The sequence below is a fragment of the Pleuronectes platessa genome, chromosome 5, assembly GCF_947347685.1.
Source record: "Pleuronectes platessa chromosome 5, fPlePla1.1, whole genome shotgun sequence".
NCBI classification, from domain to species: domain Eukaryota; kingdom Metazoa; phylum Chordata; class Actinopteri; order Pleuronectiformes; family Pleuronectidae; genus Pleuronectes; species Pleuronectes platessa.
In genome coordinates, this window is record NC_070630.1 from 7788670 (window position 1) to 7807793 (window position 19124).

The 19124-nt window shown below is 41.6% G+C and overlaps 3 protein-coding genes across 4 annotated transcripts; 2 read left to right on the forward strand and 1 right to left on the reverse strand.

The window, feature by feature from the left end:
- Positions 1-698: 698 nt before the first annotated feature.
- On the forward strand, positions 699-5225 carry LOC128440549 (multidrug and toxin extrusion protein 1-like). The gene is made up of 17 exons (XM_053423297.1): positions 699-806; positions 1150-1251; positions 1521-1589; positions 1688-1836; positions 2136-2178; positions 2295-2339; positions 2463-2560; positions 2717-2814; positions 2906-3019; positions 3104-3171; positions 3304-3412; positions 3521-3596; positions 3699-3768; positions 3846-3978; positions 4074-4168; positions 4261-4368; positions 4956-5225. The coding sequence occupies exons 1-17, from the start codon at positions 699-701 to the stop codon at positions 5223-5225; spliced, it is 1755 nt and encodes a 584-aa protein (XP_053279272.1).
- Positions 5226-6421: 1196 nt separating this feature from the next.
- LOC128440552 (multidrug and toxin extrusion protein 1) lies at positions 6422-10789 on the forward strand. The gene is made up of 17 exons (XM_053423301.1): positions 6422-6517; positions 6643-6744; positions 6833-6901; positions 7003-7151; positions 7593-7635; positions 7745-7789; positions 7902-7999; positions 8116-8213; positions 8647-8760; positions 8838-8905; positions 9086-9194; positions 9502-9577; positions 9688-9757; positions 9884-10016; positions 10098-10192; positions 10301-10396; positions 10478-10789. Exons 1-17 carry the CDS (start codon positions 6422-6424, stop codon positions 10787-10789), a joined length of 1773 nt encoding a protein of 590 aa, XP_053279276.1.
- A 3-nt stretch (positions 10790-10792) lies between these two features.
- On the reverse strand, positions 10793-18921 carry slc47a3 (solute carrier family 47 member 3). Of its 2 annotated transcripts, none has more exons than XM_053423609.1 (17): positions 18692-18921; positions 17971-18072; positions 17242-17310; positions 16969-17117; positions 16846-16888; positions 16300-16344; positions 14303-14400; positions 14111-14208; positions 13458-13571; positions 13297-13364; positions 13099-13207; positions 12887-12962; positions 12465-12534; positions 12236-12368; positions 11981-12075; positions 11850-11892; positions 10793-11230 (listed from the first exon to the last, which is right to left on the reverse strand). In XM_053423609.1, exons 1-17 carry the CDS (start codon positions 18818-18820, stop codon positions 11046-11048), a joined length of 1626 nt encoding a protein of 541 aa, XP_053279584.1. In that variant the 5' UTR covers positions 18821-18921; the 3' UTR covers positions 10793-11045. The 2 variants fall into 2 exon arrangements, with proteins under 2 accessions (XP_053279584.1, XP_053279583.1); XM_053423608.1 differs by having other exon boundaries at positions 11841-11892.
- Positions 18922-19124: the final 203 nt, after the last annotated feature.

Genomic DNA, 19124 nt, shown 5'->3' on the forward strand with positions numbered 1-19124 from the left:
TCCCCCAACACTTTGATGAGCATGCATGTCTCCACTGATTCCCTCTCTCCAAACCTCTGCAGCCATTAACATGCAATGGCTGCTCATGAATAATCATGACGACTTACCACCTTCTGTCTGATCACATATCGTATCAGAGAACACAGAGGTAGAGCAAGGGAAGGTTGTCGTTACTAACTATGCTACCCATCCATCCATTATATGAACCACTTGTCCCTTTAATAGCTGTGGGGAAGCCAATCCTAGCAAATACAGCCTGAAAAAATCAGGGTCAACAAACGTATTCACCCATACGGTCAATTAAGAGTCTGTATTTAACCCTAATCCCAATCTGCATGTCTGTGGACTGTGGGAGAAGCACTGTGGAGTAAACCCCCTCACACACGGGTAGAACATGTAAACTCCACACAGAGAGGCTCGGTGAATGACGTGTGACATCTATTTGACCTTTGATTGAAATGCTCACAAGATGAACGTGCCATGTTACATAATTGTTTTATGCAATGATGACTTTGCGCACGGTGTCAAACCAGAAATGCAATATGTGAATCCAGCCTCCAGGGGAATTAATGAGTAACTTTTAAAGATGTTGAAATACTCCACCCCACAGTGGTGAATCCCTTGTCCCTGGAAAGCATCATAGAGAAGGACAGACAGGACACAGGCTAACCTGCATTACAGAGTCTGTTTCTGCAGCCATGGGGGGGTCCAGCGACAAGCTTTTCTGCTGCAGGTGGATGCGCAACATGATCCCGCTGGCCCACCGAGAAGAACTGTACCACATCCTGTGGATGACGGGGCCTCTGGTAAGAACTGGAACGACACAATGCTCTGGCTGCACACGTGGTTGTGCGCTTCACGGGCGTCCTTCGCTCCAAGTTGATTTATTCGCTGTAAGATCGATGAGAGTGTTTTCTTTGAAATTCCTGGAAAAATAGACGTTGAGTGTTCGCTGTCAGTCAAACTAAAGCAGTGCTTTGCTTTGGCTTGGAGCAGCGGCTACAACCTGCCTGAGTGATCACAATGTGGTGGCTCATTTGCAAAGAGAGCGATGCCAATTAACAGTATAACTTGTGTTTACCATAATTGACCATGCATTACCTGTGAGCCGCCGCCTCCATCAACCTCTGTCGATGTTTGTCTCTGCAGCTGCTCTCTCGAGTCCTCAATTACCTTCTTCCATTTGTGGTCACCGTCTTCTGTGGGCGTCTGGGAAATGAAGTGATGGCTGGCTACGGATTAGCTTCTGCTGTAAGTGGTCATCTCCCACACTCCCCATCGGAGACCAACGTAGGAAAATGACAGGTGGAGATGTAATTTACAGAGAGTTGTTGGAATAAAATGAGGAAATATTGCCACCATGAACGCACCTAACCCTGATAGCTTTCACAGCTCGCTCACAAACCTGATGATTTCATCACTACATAGCGCATTTACTCTCATGAGTCATAGAAAAATGAACAAGTCCTGAAGTGTACATCAAATTAATTTATGTATGTTTCATATGTTTTCCTTTTCAGACTATTAACATTACCACTGCAGCAGTAGGATTTGGTCTGGCACGAACATGTGATACTTTGGTGGCTCAGGTTTGGAATTTCTGCCCTGACCCTCAATTTCACCAACTCCTGGTGTTCATTACTCTCTTCCCTGTGATGATTAACATTGTCCATGCGCTGTTGTGCAGACATTTGGTGGCAAGAACCTGCTGCGGGTGGGGGTGATCCTTCAGCGGGGCATCATCATCCTGCTGCTGTTCTGTCTGCCCTGCTGGGGCCTGCTGCTCAACGCCCAGCACATCCTGTTATGTCTGGGCCAGGACCCTGAGGTGGCCAGGTATCGAGCAGCACCGCACATGCATGCAAAACTCTCCGGGCATTAGACAGACACGGAAACTGTATTCCATATAGCGATCAGATGACCTTTACCAGTTGTGGGTATCGGCTGAAAGTAGTCTCACACTTCTCCTGCATTATTGAATGTAGCTTCACGGCACATTTAGCACACTTCTCCAGGGGAAAGTCCACATACACTAACTTAATATTTCTTGTTATTTATGCAGTGGAAATAAAATTTAAAATTTAAAAACATGTTCTTATCTTTACATGGATCTGAATACATCCTCTTGATTTCAGAATTGCACAGCTGTATATCACAGCCTTTCTTCCTGCGGTGCCAGTGAGTTTGGCTTCTCTTATACCATCGTTTGCAAATTCAATACATTTAAAATACTAAAAATAGTCTTTACCTCAAACCTTAACGTCAACATATTTTATCCATCTTTTGTCTTGCAGGCGATGTTTCTCTATAAACCTCTGGGGTCTTATCTGCAGAACCAGGTGCATGACCTACTCTGTTCTCTTATTGCACACCATCTAAATATGCTTAATTATTGAAATTACATTTCTGAGAGAAGATGTGTAAGTGGCACTCATCACATCATCTGGTGTTTGCGTACTCAGGGTATAATATTGCCGCAAATGTACACTGCTGTTTTGGCAAACATAGCAAACCTGCTGACAAACTACGTCTTCCTCCACTGGCTGGATCTGGGAGTCGGGTGGGTGCATTTTATACATTCAATGCAATGTTTTAAATCTAAAGTGAGCCATGACTCACTGATATCTGTGTGTGTGTGTGTGTGTGTGTGTGTGTGTGTGTGTGTGTGTGTGTGTGTGTGTGTGTGTGTGTGTGTGTATGTGTGTGTGTGTTACAGTGGATCTGCTGCAGCCTACGCACTCTCTCAGATTTACATCTGTGTGTTTCTGTTTGCTTACATTTGGTGGAAAAAGCTGCATGTGAACACATGGGGAGGTGAGGTATTTGTGGCCCCTCTGTTGCTGCAACACAGTTCATCCTCCATGTTTTTTACACTGTACAAATGAGTTTCTCTCTCCCCCTACAGGCTGGTCTGTGGAATCACTAGAGGAGTGGGGCTCCTTCATGAAACTGGCCATTCCCAGTACACTCATGACTTGTTTTGAGTGGTGGATTTATGAGTTTGGAGGATTCTTTGCAGGTGAACCATATATTTCACTTATTTTATTTGGAGCTCAGACATTCATCTAGAACCTGAGATGTTCTCTCTGTCTCTGATGATCAGGAATGCTGGGTGGAGATGATCTGGCAGCTCAACATATTGTGGTGATGATCGCATTCATAACCTACATGGTATTACTGCGCAACAAAACAACACATTCACACATTTTCATCATATGGTTTATAATTGCTGTCCATTGGCATTACAAGCTTATTTGGTATGTGTGTTGTAATGTTATTTTCACCACAATCATGAATCCATAGTGTCCTGCTGCCATTCATGCTGCAGCATGTGCCCGTGTGGGTAACGCCCTCGGGGCAGGAGACACTGCTGGAGCACTCCTCACCGCCAAGATATCATTGGTTCTTTCAGGTCAGTTATGTACATGAATATTCTGTTGTTGTGTCCAATGTTAAGAGATCAGAATTTGTCTTGGATGCTTTCTGCAGTTCGACACATCTCACAGCTCCTCTCTTTCAGTCAGCTGCTCTGTGGTCGAGGGTCTGATGCTTGGCTCCATGAAAACAGTGATTGGCTACATCTTCACCTCTGATGAGTGAGTCTTCTCAGCTGCACACACACACACATGGTTATCGAGTGAACAGTACAGTTCCTGCAACTGCCAAACTCAAACACACACTTTTAATTATCATTCCAGGAAAATCGTAAATCTGGTCTCCTACTCGATGAACGCATACTGTTTCCTTCAGATCTTTGATGGTCTTGTGGTGAGTCCACCAACTTGTCTTGTGTTCTTCGGAGCTAACGTCATATCGAACAGGAAATCTGTTTTTCCTTCTCTTAGTGTGTGTGCAGTGGCATCATCTTGGGCACGGGGAGACAGAACATAGCAGCTGTGGCTAATTTCATTGGCTACTACTGCATAGGACTTCCTCTTATTGTTACTCTAATGTTTGTTGCAAAGCTGAGACTTTTAGGTAAATAAAGGGATGTTTTATTATATTATTGCAAAGTAATAGCAGTTTTAAAAATGCTGCGCAGTCTACAGACCACTCTGTATTTTTCCCTGCAGGGTTTTGGCTGGGACTGCTCATTTGTGTCGTTTTACAATCCACCTTCTACATCATTGTCATCTTAAAGCTGAACTGGAAGAAGATGACAGAGGAGGTATATGCAGGGACTCAGCTTTTTAACAGCTTTTTTGTTACATGCATGCAAAAGGAGAAAAGGGGCAAGTTTTTGTATCTGCTTGTTTGCAGGCTGTGAAAAGAGCTGAGAAGAAAGTGCACCTGACGTTATTAAGTGCAGGCGCCCTGTCCGACCCACTGGGTGACAGCACTGCTGGCCAGACAGCGACTAATGGGAAAGTAAGTGGCCTGTTGCTCTGAACGCTAACGACCCAACACTCATTGTTATGAATTAACCTTTTTTCTGGTTTGTTTTCTGTGTAATTTCTTACTTATACAACTTTAAATACCTTTAGGTGTATGACTTTCATTACTTGACTGTGTTTCGGTGGACCTCAGATTTCCGACGGCCTTTGCACCAATGCTTGATAGATTGGATGTTTTGATGTTGTGATAAGTTGAACCTTGAGAGTCTGCATTCCCACGAGGTTAATGTGCATCCTGACATTTATAGTGAACTAGACTGTTACCTGTTAACTCCCATTTGGTATAACATTGAAATGCTTCAAGTATTTATTTATTTTTCTGGGGGGGGGGGGGGGGGGGGGGGGTTTGACTGTGTGCACGTGTGTTGTTGTGTGTGACCGTTAATCTTCTCTGTTAGTAAACAGACATGTTGTAATAAACTCATAGCAGCCAACCCAGGCTTATTGAGTTCTTTTATATTATTTTATACCCAACTGCAATCACTGGTTAGAAATTGTTCATTTTGCTTGCATTCCTCATGATTTAACAAAATAAAGTTTTATAAAGTTTTTCTTCTCTAGTCGGTGGACGGCTACGTGTCTGTGAAATCTGAGGGCCATGACGGGGAACATGTGGTGCAGCAGAACAGAGGGGGTCTCTCCATCACCCAGCTGGTGCTCAGACGAGGCCTCACTCTGTTTGCGGTGGTTGGACTTCTGGTGGCGGGAGTGAGTGTGCACCTCCTCGTGCCCTTACCAGAGACTCTGCCTACTACCGCCAACGAAACGATGAACTGGGTCAACACTACGTATAGTCCAGATCAAACCTTCTCCACTGTGTTGTCCCAGTAGAAGAGACGGTATCACCTCGAGAGCCTTCATCATGAAATCATTGCATTTGTCCTTGAGTAGCTCAGGGCTTAACTGTGGCAGCTTGACTGAACTGTAAAACAAAGGAATGGTCAAGCTGCAATATATTAGCTTTAAGAGATTCATTCATTGTTTGAATTGAATTTTCACCTCTTGGTTTTTCCTTCTTTTTTTTCTCATTACATTAATTTCACAATTACCTTCAATAAAGATACTGGTTTAACAGACTACTTTAAAACCTGTGTCTGGTCTTATGAGAGCATACACTGGTGGAAATGATTTGTAGACACGTGTAAAGGGTTTCTAACTAATTTAATTGAGAAAGTAATTAGGGTTTGTGGTTTGAGTCATGAATCATCATTTGCTTTTATATTCAGTGGTGTTTTTAATGTGATTAAATAAGACAAAGTGCAGGTTATCATTAAATGGCTTATGAACGTTAAAGGTTCAGTGTGTGGAATTTAATGACATCTAGTGGTGAAGATGCATATTGCAGCTGAATACCCCTCACCTCACCCTCCCCTTCCAAACATGAAAGAGAACCTGAGGCAGCTTTCGGTTGTCATGAAAACTCAAAAGGTGTTTGGTTTGTCCACTTTGGGCTACTGTAAAAAACATGGCTGCCTGCCCAGAGAGGACCCGCCCCTTTGTGAATATAAATCATTTCAATATAAAGGGGCAGTTCTAGTGTGAAAAAAACAACAATTTAGATTAAACACACTAGTGAAAACAATTTCTGTCAATGGATCCCTTTCACCTAATTCTTACACACTGAACCTTCAATTATATAAATATTTATTTCTGGTTCCATGTCTAGCCATAGATATGAAAATGTGTTTTCTCTTTGTAGTGATGAAAAAAATCTGATAATGGGACAATTAGAGGAACTAGAGGTTGAAAATAGTTTATTTTAAACTTTAAACAACCCAAATCAAAGCTTTCTTGCTTCCAAGTCCAACATCTTATCGCCTTTGTTTTGATTGCAGGCCTGTTTCTTGTCCCTCTCTCATGATCTCTGTTGTTTCAGCTGGCTTTGGCTCACTGCCAGGGAGGCAGTGGCCGCCACATGATTTCTATCCTTTTCATCATCCCTGACAGCAGCTCAGATAAGTTCATCAGACGGATCACGGTCAGACACTTCAGTGGAAGGAGCTGCGTTGGCATCTCGTGTGGTAGATATGGGCGGGTGGAGGAACAAGCTTTTCTGCTGCGGGTGGGTTCCCCAGGCCCACAGAGAGGAACTCTACCACGTGCTGAGGATGACAGGGCCTCTGGTAAGGACCGGCGCCGTTTACTTACCCGTCTCTGTCTGTGTGGGCTCGGGCTGCTCCTGCCAAAGACGGATGATAGAGCTGGTTTTATTAGAAACTTAACCCCATGTCGATGTTTGTCTCTCCAGCTTCTCTCTCGAATCCTCAATTACCTCCTTCCATTTGTGGTTACCATGTTCTGTGGGCGTCTGGGAAATGAGGTGATGGCTGGCTACGGGTTAGCCTCGGCTGTAAGTACTCTGCAGAGCTGTGGTGTGGAGGCCAACATGGGAAATTCTACATCAAACTAATTTAAGCATGTTTCATTTTCATTTTCAGACTATAAATATCACCTCTGTAGCAACAGGATATGGACTGGGCTTGACATGTGATACATTGGTCTCTCAGGTCTGGAAATCCATTTTGAGAATTCACTGTTTGTTTGTTTGTTTTGTTTTTTTCCACCGACCTCTGACTCCCCTCCTTGAAAATGTAAATATCTTGTGCAGACATTTGGTGGAAAGAACCTGCTGCGGGTGGGGGTGATCCTTCAGCGGGGCATCATCATCCTGCTGCTGTTCTGTCTGCCCTGCTGGGGCCTGCTGCTCAACGCCCAGCCCATCCTGTTATGTGTGGGCCAGGACCCTGAGGTGGCCAGGTTAGAAATTGAGACATCATCCTCTGGACTTTAACAAACAGCATCTCTGTATTCAAATCACAGATTGACTGAATCATTTTGGGATAAACACAGAGTCTGTATTCCAAATATTGACCCATTGACCTCTGATAAATCAGTTGATATATCGCAGTTTGAATTCCTCTCATGTATTTTAATGATTTGTAATATTTAAAGTGCCTTTTGCTTTTCTGTCTGTCCAGGGGAACCCTTATGGAGGTTTTAAGGCCAAGAGGCAAACTTTGACTTTTGGATATGGGCTATACAAATAGAATTTTACTTGACATGTGTTGCAAATATATAAACTAGTTGCATTATTAGATTTTGATCAATAAGGAACTAAATTAGGTAATAAAAGCTGAAGCCTGTATGTTGTTTGTATATTGCTTTTCCTTTGAACTGAATACAGCCTATTGATTTCAGAATAGCCCAGCTGTATATCACAGCCTTCCTCCCTGCTGTACCTGTGAGTCCCGACTCATCTCTCATCTTTCTGCAACAATCCAACTCATTTTCAGTTATTATTTTTTCTGCATAATAACTAAATCCATCTTTTTCTTAATCCTTCTGTGCAGGCGATGTTCCTGCATCATCTGCAGGTTTCCTATCTCCAGAACCAGGTGCGTTGATGTCCTAAACCAATTCTGTACTCATTCTCTATCATCTTATTTCGGTATTGATGGGAAAGCTCTCAGTGGCAGTAATCACGTTGCCTGGTGTTTGTGTACTCAGGGCATAATATTGCCACAAATGTACGCTGCTGCTCTGGCAAACATAGCAAACGTGCTGACAAACTACATCCTTCTTCACTGGCTGGATCTGGAGGTCAGGTAAGTGTACACTCACACGTCAGAAAATGTTTTAAATCTGAATGAACATGATAGCACACACTGACATCACTGCATCTGTGTGTGTGTGTGTTTGTGTGTGTGTGTGTGTGTTACAGTGGATCTGCTGCAGCCAACACACTCTCTCAGATTTACATCTGTGGGTTTCTGTTTGCTTACATCCGGTGGAAGAAGCTGCATCTGAACACATGGGGAGGTGAGTTAGATTTCAATCAATCCAATTTTATTTGTTTAGCCCATATTAATAAATCCCAATTTGTGGGCTTAAGGAGTGACATCATCTGTCTTTACCCTCAAAAAGAATACAATTATAACAGAACTTAAAAACCTCAGAGAGAGCCACATGTGAGGATCCCTCTCCCGGGACAGAAATGCAATAGATGCAACATGGAACTGAGAATTTCAACCACATTTTTACCACATTGATTAGAAGAAACAGTTTGTAACATAAAGGAAAAATGTTTAAATGTTTAAGGATTTATTTATTAGAAAAGTAATAGTAGAATATGTTATTAAGTGTTTTTTTTGTGTCAAGCAGTCTTGTAATCATATTATCAATAGTCCATGAGCAGCGAGTGGACACTGGTTGTTTTCTCTCTGTATAAGTGAGTGTGTCTCTCCCCCTGCAGGCTGGTCTGTGGAATCACTGCAGGAATGGGGCTCCTTTATGAAACTGGCCATTCCCAGTACACTGATGAAGTGCTTCGAGTGGTGGGTTTATGACCTGGGGGGATTCTTTGCAGGTAATCCATTTATTTTATTTTCTGTTTCATAGGAACGGGTCAAACTTTTTGTAATTCTCTTTGTCTCTGACGATCAGGAATGCTGGGTGAAGATGAACTGGCGGCGCAACATGTTGTGATAATGGTGTCATTCATAACCTACATGGTAAATACTGCTACTTCAACCGATTCTACAGTCAAAGTGCTAGATTCTCAAATTTAAAAAGTGTTTTCATATTTGAATTTAAATTTGTTTTTCACCTTCAGTCGGATTAATTAAAAATGTATGAGCACTTCCAGGAAAAAATGCTTTTTTCATACTTTAACCGAAATGCTGAATCCATAGTGCCCTCTGGGTATTCAAGCTGCAGCATGTGCCCGTGTGGGTAACGCTCTCGGTGCGGGAGACAGTGCCAGGGCAATTCTTACCAGCAAGGTTGCCCTCACTCTTGCAGGTCAGTTTTTTTTTCTCGCTGTTAATTCATTGTTATACATATTTATTTATTCTGTCCTCAAGATGAATATTCTGATATCATTATTGCATTTATTTTTTATAAATATACATTGTAATCTATTCAGTGTGTTCATCTTGTTGTCTTTTAATACTAACTGTCTACTCACAATTTATTTCTGCTACCAAAGAGATTCCCTGCAAGTTATTTTTCCTACACAATGACACTTAACAATAATAATAAACATCTGGAATCTATTATCATTTTTTGTCTGTGCTGTTTGACAGATCGCACTGCTCCTCTCTTTCAGGCGGCATCGCAGTGGTCGAGGGTCTGGTGCTTTGCTCCACTAAATCCGTGATTGGCTTCATCTTCACCTCTGATGAGTGAGTCTCCAAACTAACCCTCGGTCCCTTTACTGGGACTGTTCAGGTGCTGGTGCTGCACATAAAGATTTAGCAGGATAAAAAGATGTTAATCATAAACCTGATTCCAGGAAGATCATAAATCTGGTCTCCTACTTGATGAACGCGTACTGTTTCCTTCAGTTCTTCGATGGTCTTGTGGTGAGAATTGTTTTTATTCTGCACTTTCAATTGAGTTCAATACAAAAGGCTCATTTATCCAAACATATGGAGGCCAGTGGAGTGACAGCGCATCATAATCAGAGATATTTTCTGTTTGCATCCTAGTGTGTGTGCACCGGCATCTTCCTGGGCGCGGGCAAACAGAAGATACCAGCTGTGGCTAATCTCATTGGATACTACTGCATAGGCCTTTCACTTGGTGTTACTCTAATGTTCGTTGCAAAGCTGGGAGTTCTGGGTAATCGCATGAAATGCAAAACTTTTTTTAATGAAGCCTGCTGTGAACATATAACTGACTAATCCATCTTTCTCTTTGCAGGGTTTTGGCTGGGGCTGCTCGTCTGTGTCATTTTACAATCCACCTTCTACATCATTGTCATCTTCAGGCTGAACTGGGAGAAGATTACCAAAGAGGTACTGAACGCAGAGACACTGAATTTGGTCTTGAAGTCAGTTGCTGAGACACTGTGCTTGCAGAGGCCTCTACATTTTACACACGAGCACTTGGGTTTAATCTTTCAGACGGTGATTCGAGCCCAGAAAAACGCTCACGTGACATTGTTAAGAGCAACTGCTGATGAAGACGCCGCGGGTGACAACACAGCGAGTAATGACAACGTAAGTAGCGGCAAAGTGTTTGGTCTCTGTATGTTCTAACAATAATTAAGTCATGGCAAATATATTTTTTTCTCCCCCCAGCCTGTGCTTGGCGACACGTCTGTGAGAGCCGGGGGCCGTGACGGGAGCACCGAGACAGGGGGGGGACATGTGGTGCGGCGGCAGAACAGAGGAGGTCTCTCCATCACCCAGCTGGTGCTCAGACGAGGCCTCACTGTGCTGGCGGCAGTCGGTCTCCTGGCAGTGGGAGCGAGTGTGCACCTCCTCGTGCCCTTACCAGAGACTCCATCCTCAAAGACCAATGAAACAACAGACTGGATCAATACTACGTCCACTCCTCATCAAATCTTCTCCACCGTGTTGCTCCCAAATGAAGAGTCGGACAGACCTTGAGAATTTAAATTCACCTCAATGTTTCGGTTTATTGCTAGAAACACACAGGAGCTCAAACCCTCGTTGGTTTGACTCATCGTTCTTTTTTTCGCTTGGAGAAGATTTTGACTTCTTCGTTCTCTCCGCTCTGTGCTCGTCTTCACTTCTGCCTCGGTCCTGCTCTGACGTCCTGCGCTGCAAACCTCTGCATCACGCTGAGCCGGCGGCTGATGAGTTGCTCCGAGCAGGTCAACTGCTCAATAGTCTTTGCTCGTGTTCATGTCACCAGGTTGGTGATCACTAGGTTCATGATGATCCCAGCAGCTAAGATGAAAAGCATGCCGACCAGAACCATCCCCCTTCGCAGAACCGCAGCCCGGTGACTCAGCTTCATCTTCATGTCAACCAGCTCCACCGTGTCTGTTTCATCATGGTAGTCAGTTTGATCATCTGGCTGCTGACCTGCTCACACACACACACACACAAACAAACACACACACACACACACAAATGTCAAACTTTCATTTCAGCTTGGAATTTAAAATGATCAAACTCTATCTAAAACTTTTTAGGAAAAACTTGATTTTTGCATGAAACTGTTCATTGACAATGTAAAATAAACAGTTTTTAAATTATATATATATTTTTTAATCTTTGTAAAGTAAATAACTGTTTATAAATGATTAAGCCAGCTTACTTGCTAAAGTCAAATACACAGCATATGCTCAAACTTGTTAGTAGGGCTGCTTGATTAATCGAAATTTATTAATAATCATATCACATATTAATAATCGTTTAAATAATTGTGATTTCGGTATTGTCCAAAAAAAATCAAAATCGAGGAGCCCTACTTGTTAGCAATACTTAATTGTATATTATGACTATATTATATCTATTACAGCCATAGTGGTGGTTATGGAGAATTTCAACTTGAGGGATCTGTGATGAATCTGAATCAGAATCTTAGTGACCAGTTTATACAACCTGAATTTACATCTAAACAGACTTCTGATTGTTTTCCAGTTCTGATATTTTTCAATAACATTATAAAATGGTGAAGTTGCTGCACTACCTCTCTCACTTGTTTCTGTGCAGCTCTCAATCACCCCCGCTCGGACTTGAGCCTGGGGGGGGGGGGGGGGAAACAACACACATTTAGTTAGTCACATCAGGGGATTTTATCATTATAAAGATTTACCTCTGCATACTAACCTCGACTGTCACATTAGTCCAGTTCATTCTTATCAGGTAGAAAAGGAGGAATGCGGATTGCAGGACCACACATGTAAACAAGCCTGTCCACAGACCTATACAAAAATAATGAGCGGCTTGAAAAGAGTAGCAAACAAATGTTGACGCCACGGTGAGGTCATACTTAAAAGAAAAACAAAAACCTGTAAGGAGCACCAGTCAACAATGTTTTACAAAGCAGCAGAAGGCTAAACAACCTCCCCGATTTAATCTCACCCTTGATTCCTAATTTGGCAGCAAACATCAGTGGCACGCCGATCGGGAAACCGATGCCATAATAGCCAATAAAGTTGCAAATAGCCCCAACTCTCTGTTTACCGGCTCCTCGTATGACGCCACCCGCGGCAGCCTAGTCACAAAACACACAAACATACAGGCAGTTAGACTTGGCAAACACGCCGGTGTGTTTGTCAGGATCCTGACGTAATGGAAGATGTAAACTTACTGAAACTGCATCCAGGAGAACGAACGGAGCGTAGAAGGATATGACATCAGCGACTCTTTCCCTGATTTGTCTGTTGGTAAAAAAAAGAAAACGTTGGAAATTTAGTGTCTGACTCTGTGGGAAAGGTTTGTGTGTTTTATTTGTGAACACGGCGCAGCTCTATTCTATCTTAAATTGACTTTCATTGCCATTATTCTCGAGTCATGCTGCCGAGCACGAGGCCACTTGTCAGAAACATTCTCCTCAAGTTAATATGTAACAGAATATGGAGATAAGTTCACAGTTTTCTGTCCAGGCAATGACTCACAAGCTGGGGTAAGGTAATTTAACACCCATGTGATCTCCCTCTGACTTCACAAGTGCTTATGTAACACATTACATTTAACAAGCAAGGAGAATTCTGGTGACAAAAACATACTCACTCATCAAATGTAAAAATATATGAGATATGATTCTTCAGAGTCCCGATGAGAATCGCCAAACACACAGACACTGACGCTGTGGTGCAGAGTAACAGACTCAATTATCAACCAGTTGCATCATTCACAAGAATTTGGATGGCATCTCAACTTTAAACACACATTCAACTGGATATAAGTACATATGATTAGATTATGTTAGAGTGTTAACTGACTTGCACAGATAACTGTCGTCTTGGCAGACAGCTTGGCCTGCTCTGTTTGTCCGGCTCCCAAAGCTTGTCCGACTCTTACACTGCCTGCTACACTAAAACCAAATGGGAACTAAAAACAAGAAAAAAATACAACATTAATATGAAGTTGCACTGCATGAATACACAAGAGCAATTTGAGGCATGTTCATTATTTATCACCATGTATGCAACATTTGCCAGCTCATACACGACCGACTGAGCGCCGAGTTCCACCTCACTGATCAGACCTGTCGATGACAAGCTGCTGTTAGATTTCAGACCCACTTCACTTCATTCACTTAAGGTAATTGGAAAATAACAATGTGATCTGTGATCAGTACCTGCCAGTAAACTTCCGATCTCATATGTCCACCACTCAACGCACAACATGATCATGCCGGGCACGGCCAAGTGGATGTACGAGCTCCAGTCCAGCAGACACTGTTTGGACCAGCCTGTGTAGTCCAACAGGGAATCAATTAGTAACTGGAATCATCAATCTGTCGGTCTGTCTGTATCTTTAGAAGTTGAACTATCTTTACCTTAAACAAAGTTGTGGAATAACTGTCATGAAACACTTAGAATATGAAAAATATACTGTTAAATAAAGTCTTTGTGTCATTTCCGGGGTCAACGACCGTACTTTGTATCACATTGTTCTTCTTCCTATGAGTAGTTCAGGTCAAGCGACTTGGTGTATGACTTCGGATTCAACACATTTTAGAATTGTTTCCTCCAAGTTAAAGAACCACACTCAACTTTCACCATGTTGTGTTTTAGATATTTCTTATCAACATATCATTTTTTTTTTACCTTAAACTGTCAAAGAAGCACAGAAAAACTTGTGGTTTCTTTTCTGGTCTTCAATAACTACAGACTTGTTACTATAGCTCTAAATATTTTTATTAAAATTCTCTAATAAGTATAATGAATCATTATAACACAAGCTGAGGGAAACCACTGAAGCCTCTCGGTTTATGCAGGATCAACCCACCTGACCAGGTGGCCTTGTGAAGACCTTGCCAGATGATGTAGGCAAAGAGAAGTCCGGCCATGAGGAACTGGGAGAGAGTGTTGGCGAGAGCAGAGCCGCTGTAAAAAGAGTATTTCATAGTGTGATCCTCGTCATGTGATGCTACCAGCGCTGATGATAGTGAATCAGTCACGTTCAAGGAATGCTACTCACGCTACTCCCATATTGAATACGTGGAGAACGATGTAGTTAATGAGAGCGTTGAAGAGATTGACCATGAATCCTGTGATGACCTGTGGCCATATGATGCCCTGAAGGAAAAACACCACATATTAGTCGCACAATGACAGAAAGTGAGAAACTTAGATGGCTGTCGGAGATCCTCAGTGGTTTTGTCCTACTGTATCTTCCTCCCATCTCCAGACAGAAGATAGATTATTCAACAAATCCTTGATACATCCTGATGCCTTTTGGGAGGAATATTTTTGTTAACGTTGTTTTGAGATGTTAGAATCTACTGAACAAAAGCTTCATTCAAGGAATCAGAAAACACAATACCAGTCAAAGATGTGCTGCAAATGGAGGCTTGTGGTTTTCTACACATTTATTTTAAGGTCCTTGACATGGAAACGTTCAGGCAGCCCCGAGCTCATTACCATCTGAATTGAGATGGTATTAATCTCTAATGTCACATCAATATGCTGCCTTCGGAGCCACACTGTGGCCAAATGAATAGAGGGCTGAGAGAATTCTTCCTCTATATTCGATATCATAGACTCTGAGGCCTCCTTCATATAGTCAAACAAATGACAGAGACTCAGACAAGCTCATTGTTGGGAAATTGTTTTTGTGGAACCACAGGCCTCCTTTTCGGAGTGTAGTTAAAGCCTGAAAACAATCATGGTCCATTTGTTCAGGAGAACTACCAAAAGGCCAAGGAACTCAATCGCCCAGGAGGCCGCAGGTCCTTTTGTTTCTCGTTTCATCCAGAGGTGTGAAAAAGCCACAAGGGTCAACTCCAATTGGTCACTCTGGCCCCATGACCTGTGAGGTCACCAGGCCAATATAAGGCCATTTCTGCCCCTCCTCGCTCTCTTTCCATCAACCTTCCAGCAGGGAGGCTGCCGGCCTATCTTCCTGCATCTCCGAGGGAGAAGCCTGGCTGCTCCAGCTCAAATCTTCTCTTCGCATCCAAATCAACGAGAGGTCAGAGATGCAGCTTCCAACTCATCTCTTCAAGGAAACCTCCACGCATCTCAAGCTTTTCTAAAATCCTCAGCAACCATTTTGAAAGCATGTTGAGGAAGGTGTGAACTTTGGCCAACCGCAATTTTGAGAGCACCACGATTTAAATAGGCACACACACACTCACATACACATCTTTGTTAAGTTAGTACGTTTGATAGTAATTTGTGAATTTATACTTTATTATATTCATAATAAATGTTTTTCTTTCACAAATGCTCTTTCATTAATGTTGCATAAGGGAAGTTTGCCAACTGCTTCACTGTCAAGAACTCCATAACCTTCACTGTTCATTATATAATCTTTAATAGTAAATATTGAAATTTCTAACTGAACTAGATCTAAATGAGACTGATCTTAATCAATAAATTGACTATCTTTTCCCTTCCTTTGAAGGGTGGTGCCCCGAGGTAAATTAACCAAGTAAAGTTATGATTTAATATTAATATTTTAAATATGTTGATAACCAAATTTATTGAATGCACACCATTTTATGGTATCACTTTTAAAACATTATTTTACCACATCATCAAGAAGTTATTTCAGAATCTGAATTATTTTATATAAGATAAGATACATTTATTTGTCCCAAACACATGCAATTGTAGGGAAATTTAACATCTGCTTTTAACCCATCTGGTGCAGGACACACAGAGCAGTGAGCAGCCATGTACGGCAGTCAGGGAGTAGATGTTGGGGGAGTAAGGTGCCTTGCCCAGGGGCATTAGACAGGGTAGGGAGAATCCTCTTGGATTGGGAATCGAACCCACCGCGGCGGTGAGAGCACCGAATTCTAACCACTAGACCACCAGGGATCCTTTGCCATGATGTTTGCACATACAGGAAATTGCCTTGGTGTCGTTCGTTGGTGCACTCAACATAAAACAACAATATAAAAACAACAATATAGAGCAAAATATATTTAATATTTAATGTTATTTAATGTTGAATTACAACAAACTTACCTGGTTTTGTAGATATCTGGTCTGTAATGAATACATAAATGTAGCCTGGAATAGAAAACAATAAAGATATTCATAATTAATAAGAAATCAATAAAAAAACGCATTATAAAACTAACTCAGTAGAGCACATATCTCCACCAAGGCCCAACCGTCCCCTTTAATTAAATCAGGCTGCACAAATTGCACACTGTCAGTGTACTATAAATAACCTGTATTTACCAAGGGAATGTAACTGAGGGAGGCCTGAGTAAAGAACAAGAAATAGAACAAAACAACTAACATCAAGAATGTTGACAGACAAGTCTGAATAGGTCAAAGGTTATCATGTTGAGATCAGATGATCATGGCGCTAAGATCTGGAAGCTACGGAAGCGTATTGCATTCACTTGAGTTGTCTCAGAAAAACAGAGCTTGATTATGTTTGTCATTGGGAAACCGGTTAGTTCAGAGTTTGGAAGGCATTTTAAATATTTAACATTAGTCATCTGGTCACATTTACAATATTTTTCAAATAAAACGAATATGAACATAATAAGACATACTTACAGGAAGTGCAGGCATGAAAATGTTGACGTACAGCTGAGCCAACCTAGAGAGACAGAGTATCCATCAAAATCCACTAGACATAACGAGCAGTGATGAAGGCAGTGTACTCTGAGACTCTCTCACTTGGCCACCTCCGGTTTCTGTCTGACCGCCAACAGAATGAGCTCCGTGTTGATGAGGAGCGCCCAGCAGGGGAAACACGCCAGAATCAAAATGAGGATGGCCCGCTGCAGGATGACCCCGACTCTGAGGAGGTTGTGACTCCCGAAGGTCTAAACCCAGAGAGGAGGAGGATATTGTCATCCTTTTTCTTTCTTTTTCTTAATCATTTTCTTAAATGAAAGACTAGTGACAATACTTAAGAATAAATATTTGTCAGATTTGTCAGAGTCATACCTGAGAAATCAGTGTATCACATGCCGATGCCATACCAGTTCCTATGGATATACCTGTCACATTGATAACCTGGAGAGCACAAACAGAGGTTGGTTGTATTCTGTTGCTCTGCTGGTTGAACTTTCACCGTGAGAACTGGGGCAGGGCGATGCGGCCCAAAATGTTATTGAGATAAAAATGTTCACAACAGTCAATATCGATAATTATCAAAATAAATGTCACATCAATTATTTCTGTGAAGTTAATAGGTTCATTGTGTAACATTAAGGTGAAAGGGATCTATTGGCAGAAATTGAATATGAAATAATACTAGTGATGTTTTCACAAGTGTAATTTTTACAGTCTAAGCTTGACAAACTAAATATTTTGAGTTTTTATGACAACTGAAGACCACAGGTTCTCTTTCACGTTTGGAAGGGGAGGGTGAGGTGAGAGATGTTCAACTGATTTATACAACTTCACCACTAGATGTCACTACATTCTACACAGTGAACCTTTAAAGACAGATTTGTGCTTGATAAACAGCTAAACATTTTACAAACCTGGAGTAGAACGACCTATATCTCCTGACAGGGCTTGGACAGTTCATAACAGATATATCAATCTATATATATATTGAAATATTGTTATATTGCTTGTGCTGAAAATTACAATAAGATAATAAATGTTATAATTTTAATCGCCCAGTCCAGGTGAGAACATTATTACATGTTATTGTATTGTACTTACTGCGATGGCCAAAGACACTCCTGCCAGCTCTGTCCTCCCCAGATGACCACAGAAGATGGTGCTGACAAAACTCACCATAAACACCATGAGCTGGGAGAGAGTCTGCACTCAACAAAAAAGATATGACTCTATGAAATATACAAACAGACATACTTCATCACACAAGTTCAATGTAAAGGGCCAAATATCATGTGAATACATCAAATAACTAGAGAGGGATCTGATTCAATAAAGTACAACTTAAATATGAACCATGTCTGTTTTATGTATATATTTAAGTATAAGTTTAACTTGAAGTCTATCAAGTAGATCTTACATTTTATTTTCTCTCATTTTAATAATTTTACCTCTATTTTATCTCTACTACTTGCAATATGATGTACTACATGTTACCGTCCTGTTGTACCCTTACACTTGTGAAGCACTTTGGTCAACTAAGTTTTTTTAAATGTGCTATATGAATAAAATTGACGTTGACATTTTTTGATATAGAAAACACTTAAATGAAATGTGACCATGTGATAAAGTTACACGGAAATAATTTAAATATATTAGTCAGGCATTATGTGTCTGATAAGAATGAAGTCAAAATGAAAGGAAATTAGCTGGAATCTTCATTATGAATTATTATCATTCACTATTATTATCATTATTGTTACTATTAGTATTATTATTATTGATTTGATTCGACAGTGACTGTAAATGAAAGTAAAGGACTCACCACTGGTCCGGCCAGTTTACACAGCTCTGTTATTTCGGTCCTGACACCGACCGGGAACAAGGAGCGGATCCGCCTCACGACGCGTTGTGTCCCGTCGGAGAAACTGGATCTCCGGCTGCTGAACTCCATGATCCCGCGGCTACGACTGGTTCACTGTCAGTGTTTCAGATCCCGCACCTCCGGTTTGCTCAGGACCTGTGTGTAGGATTATAAGCGTTGCAATCACATGCAACCCGCGGCAGTCACTTACTTCCGGTAAGTGATGTTACGTAACTCGATACATATTTTATTTCATTTTATTCTACCCTCATGAATAAAGTAAAATTACATATCTTTACATTCAGGAGTATTCACGTTGTTCATTGCTGTTTTCTTGACCCCCCCCCCCCCCCCCCCCCGGCTTTATGTTGTGAATTTTGCAAAGTAAAGTTTA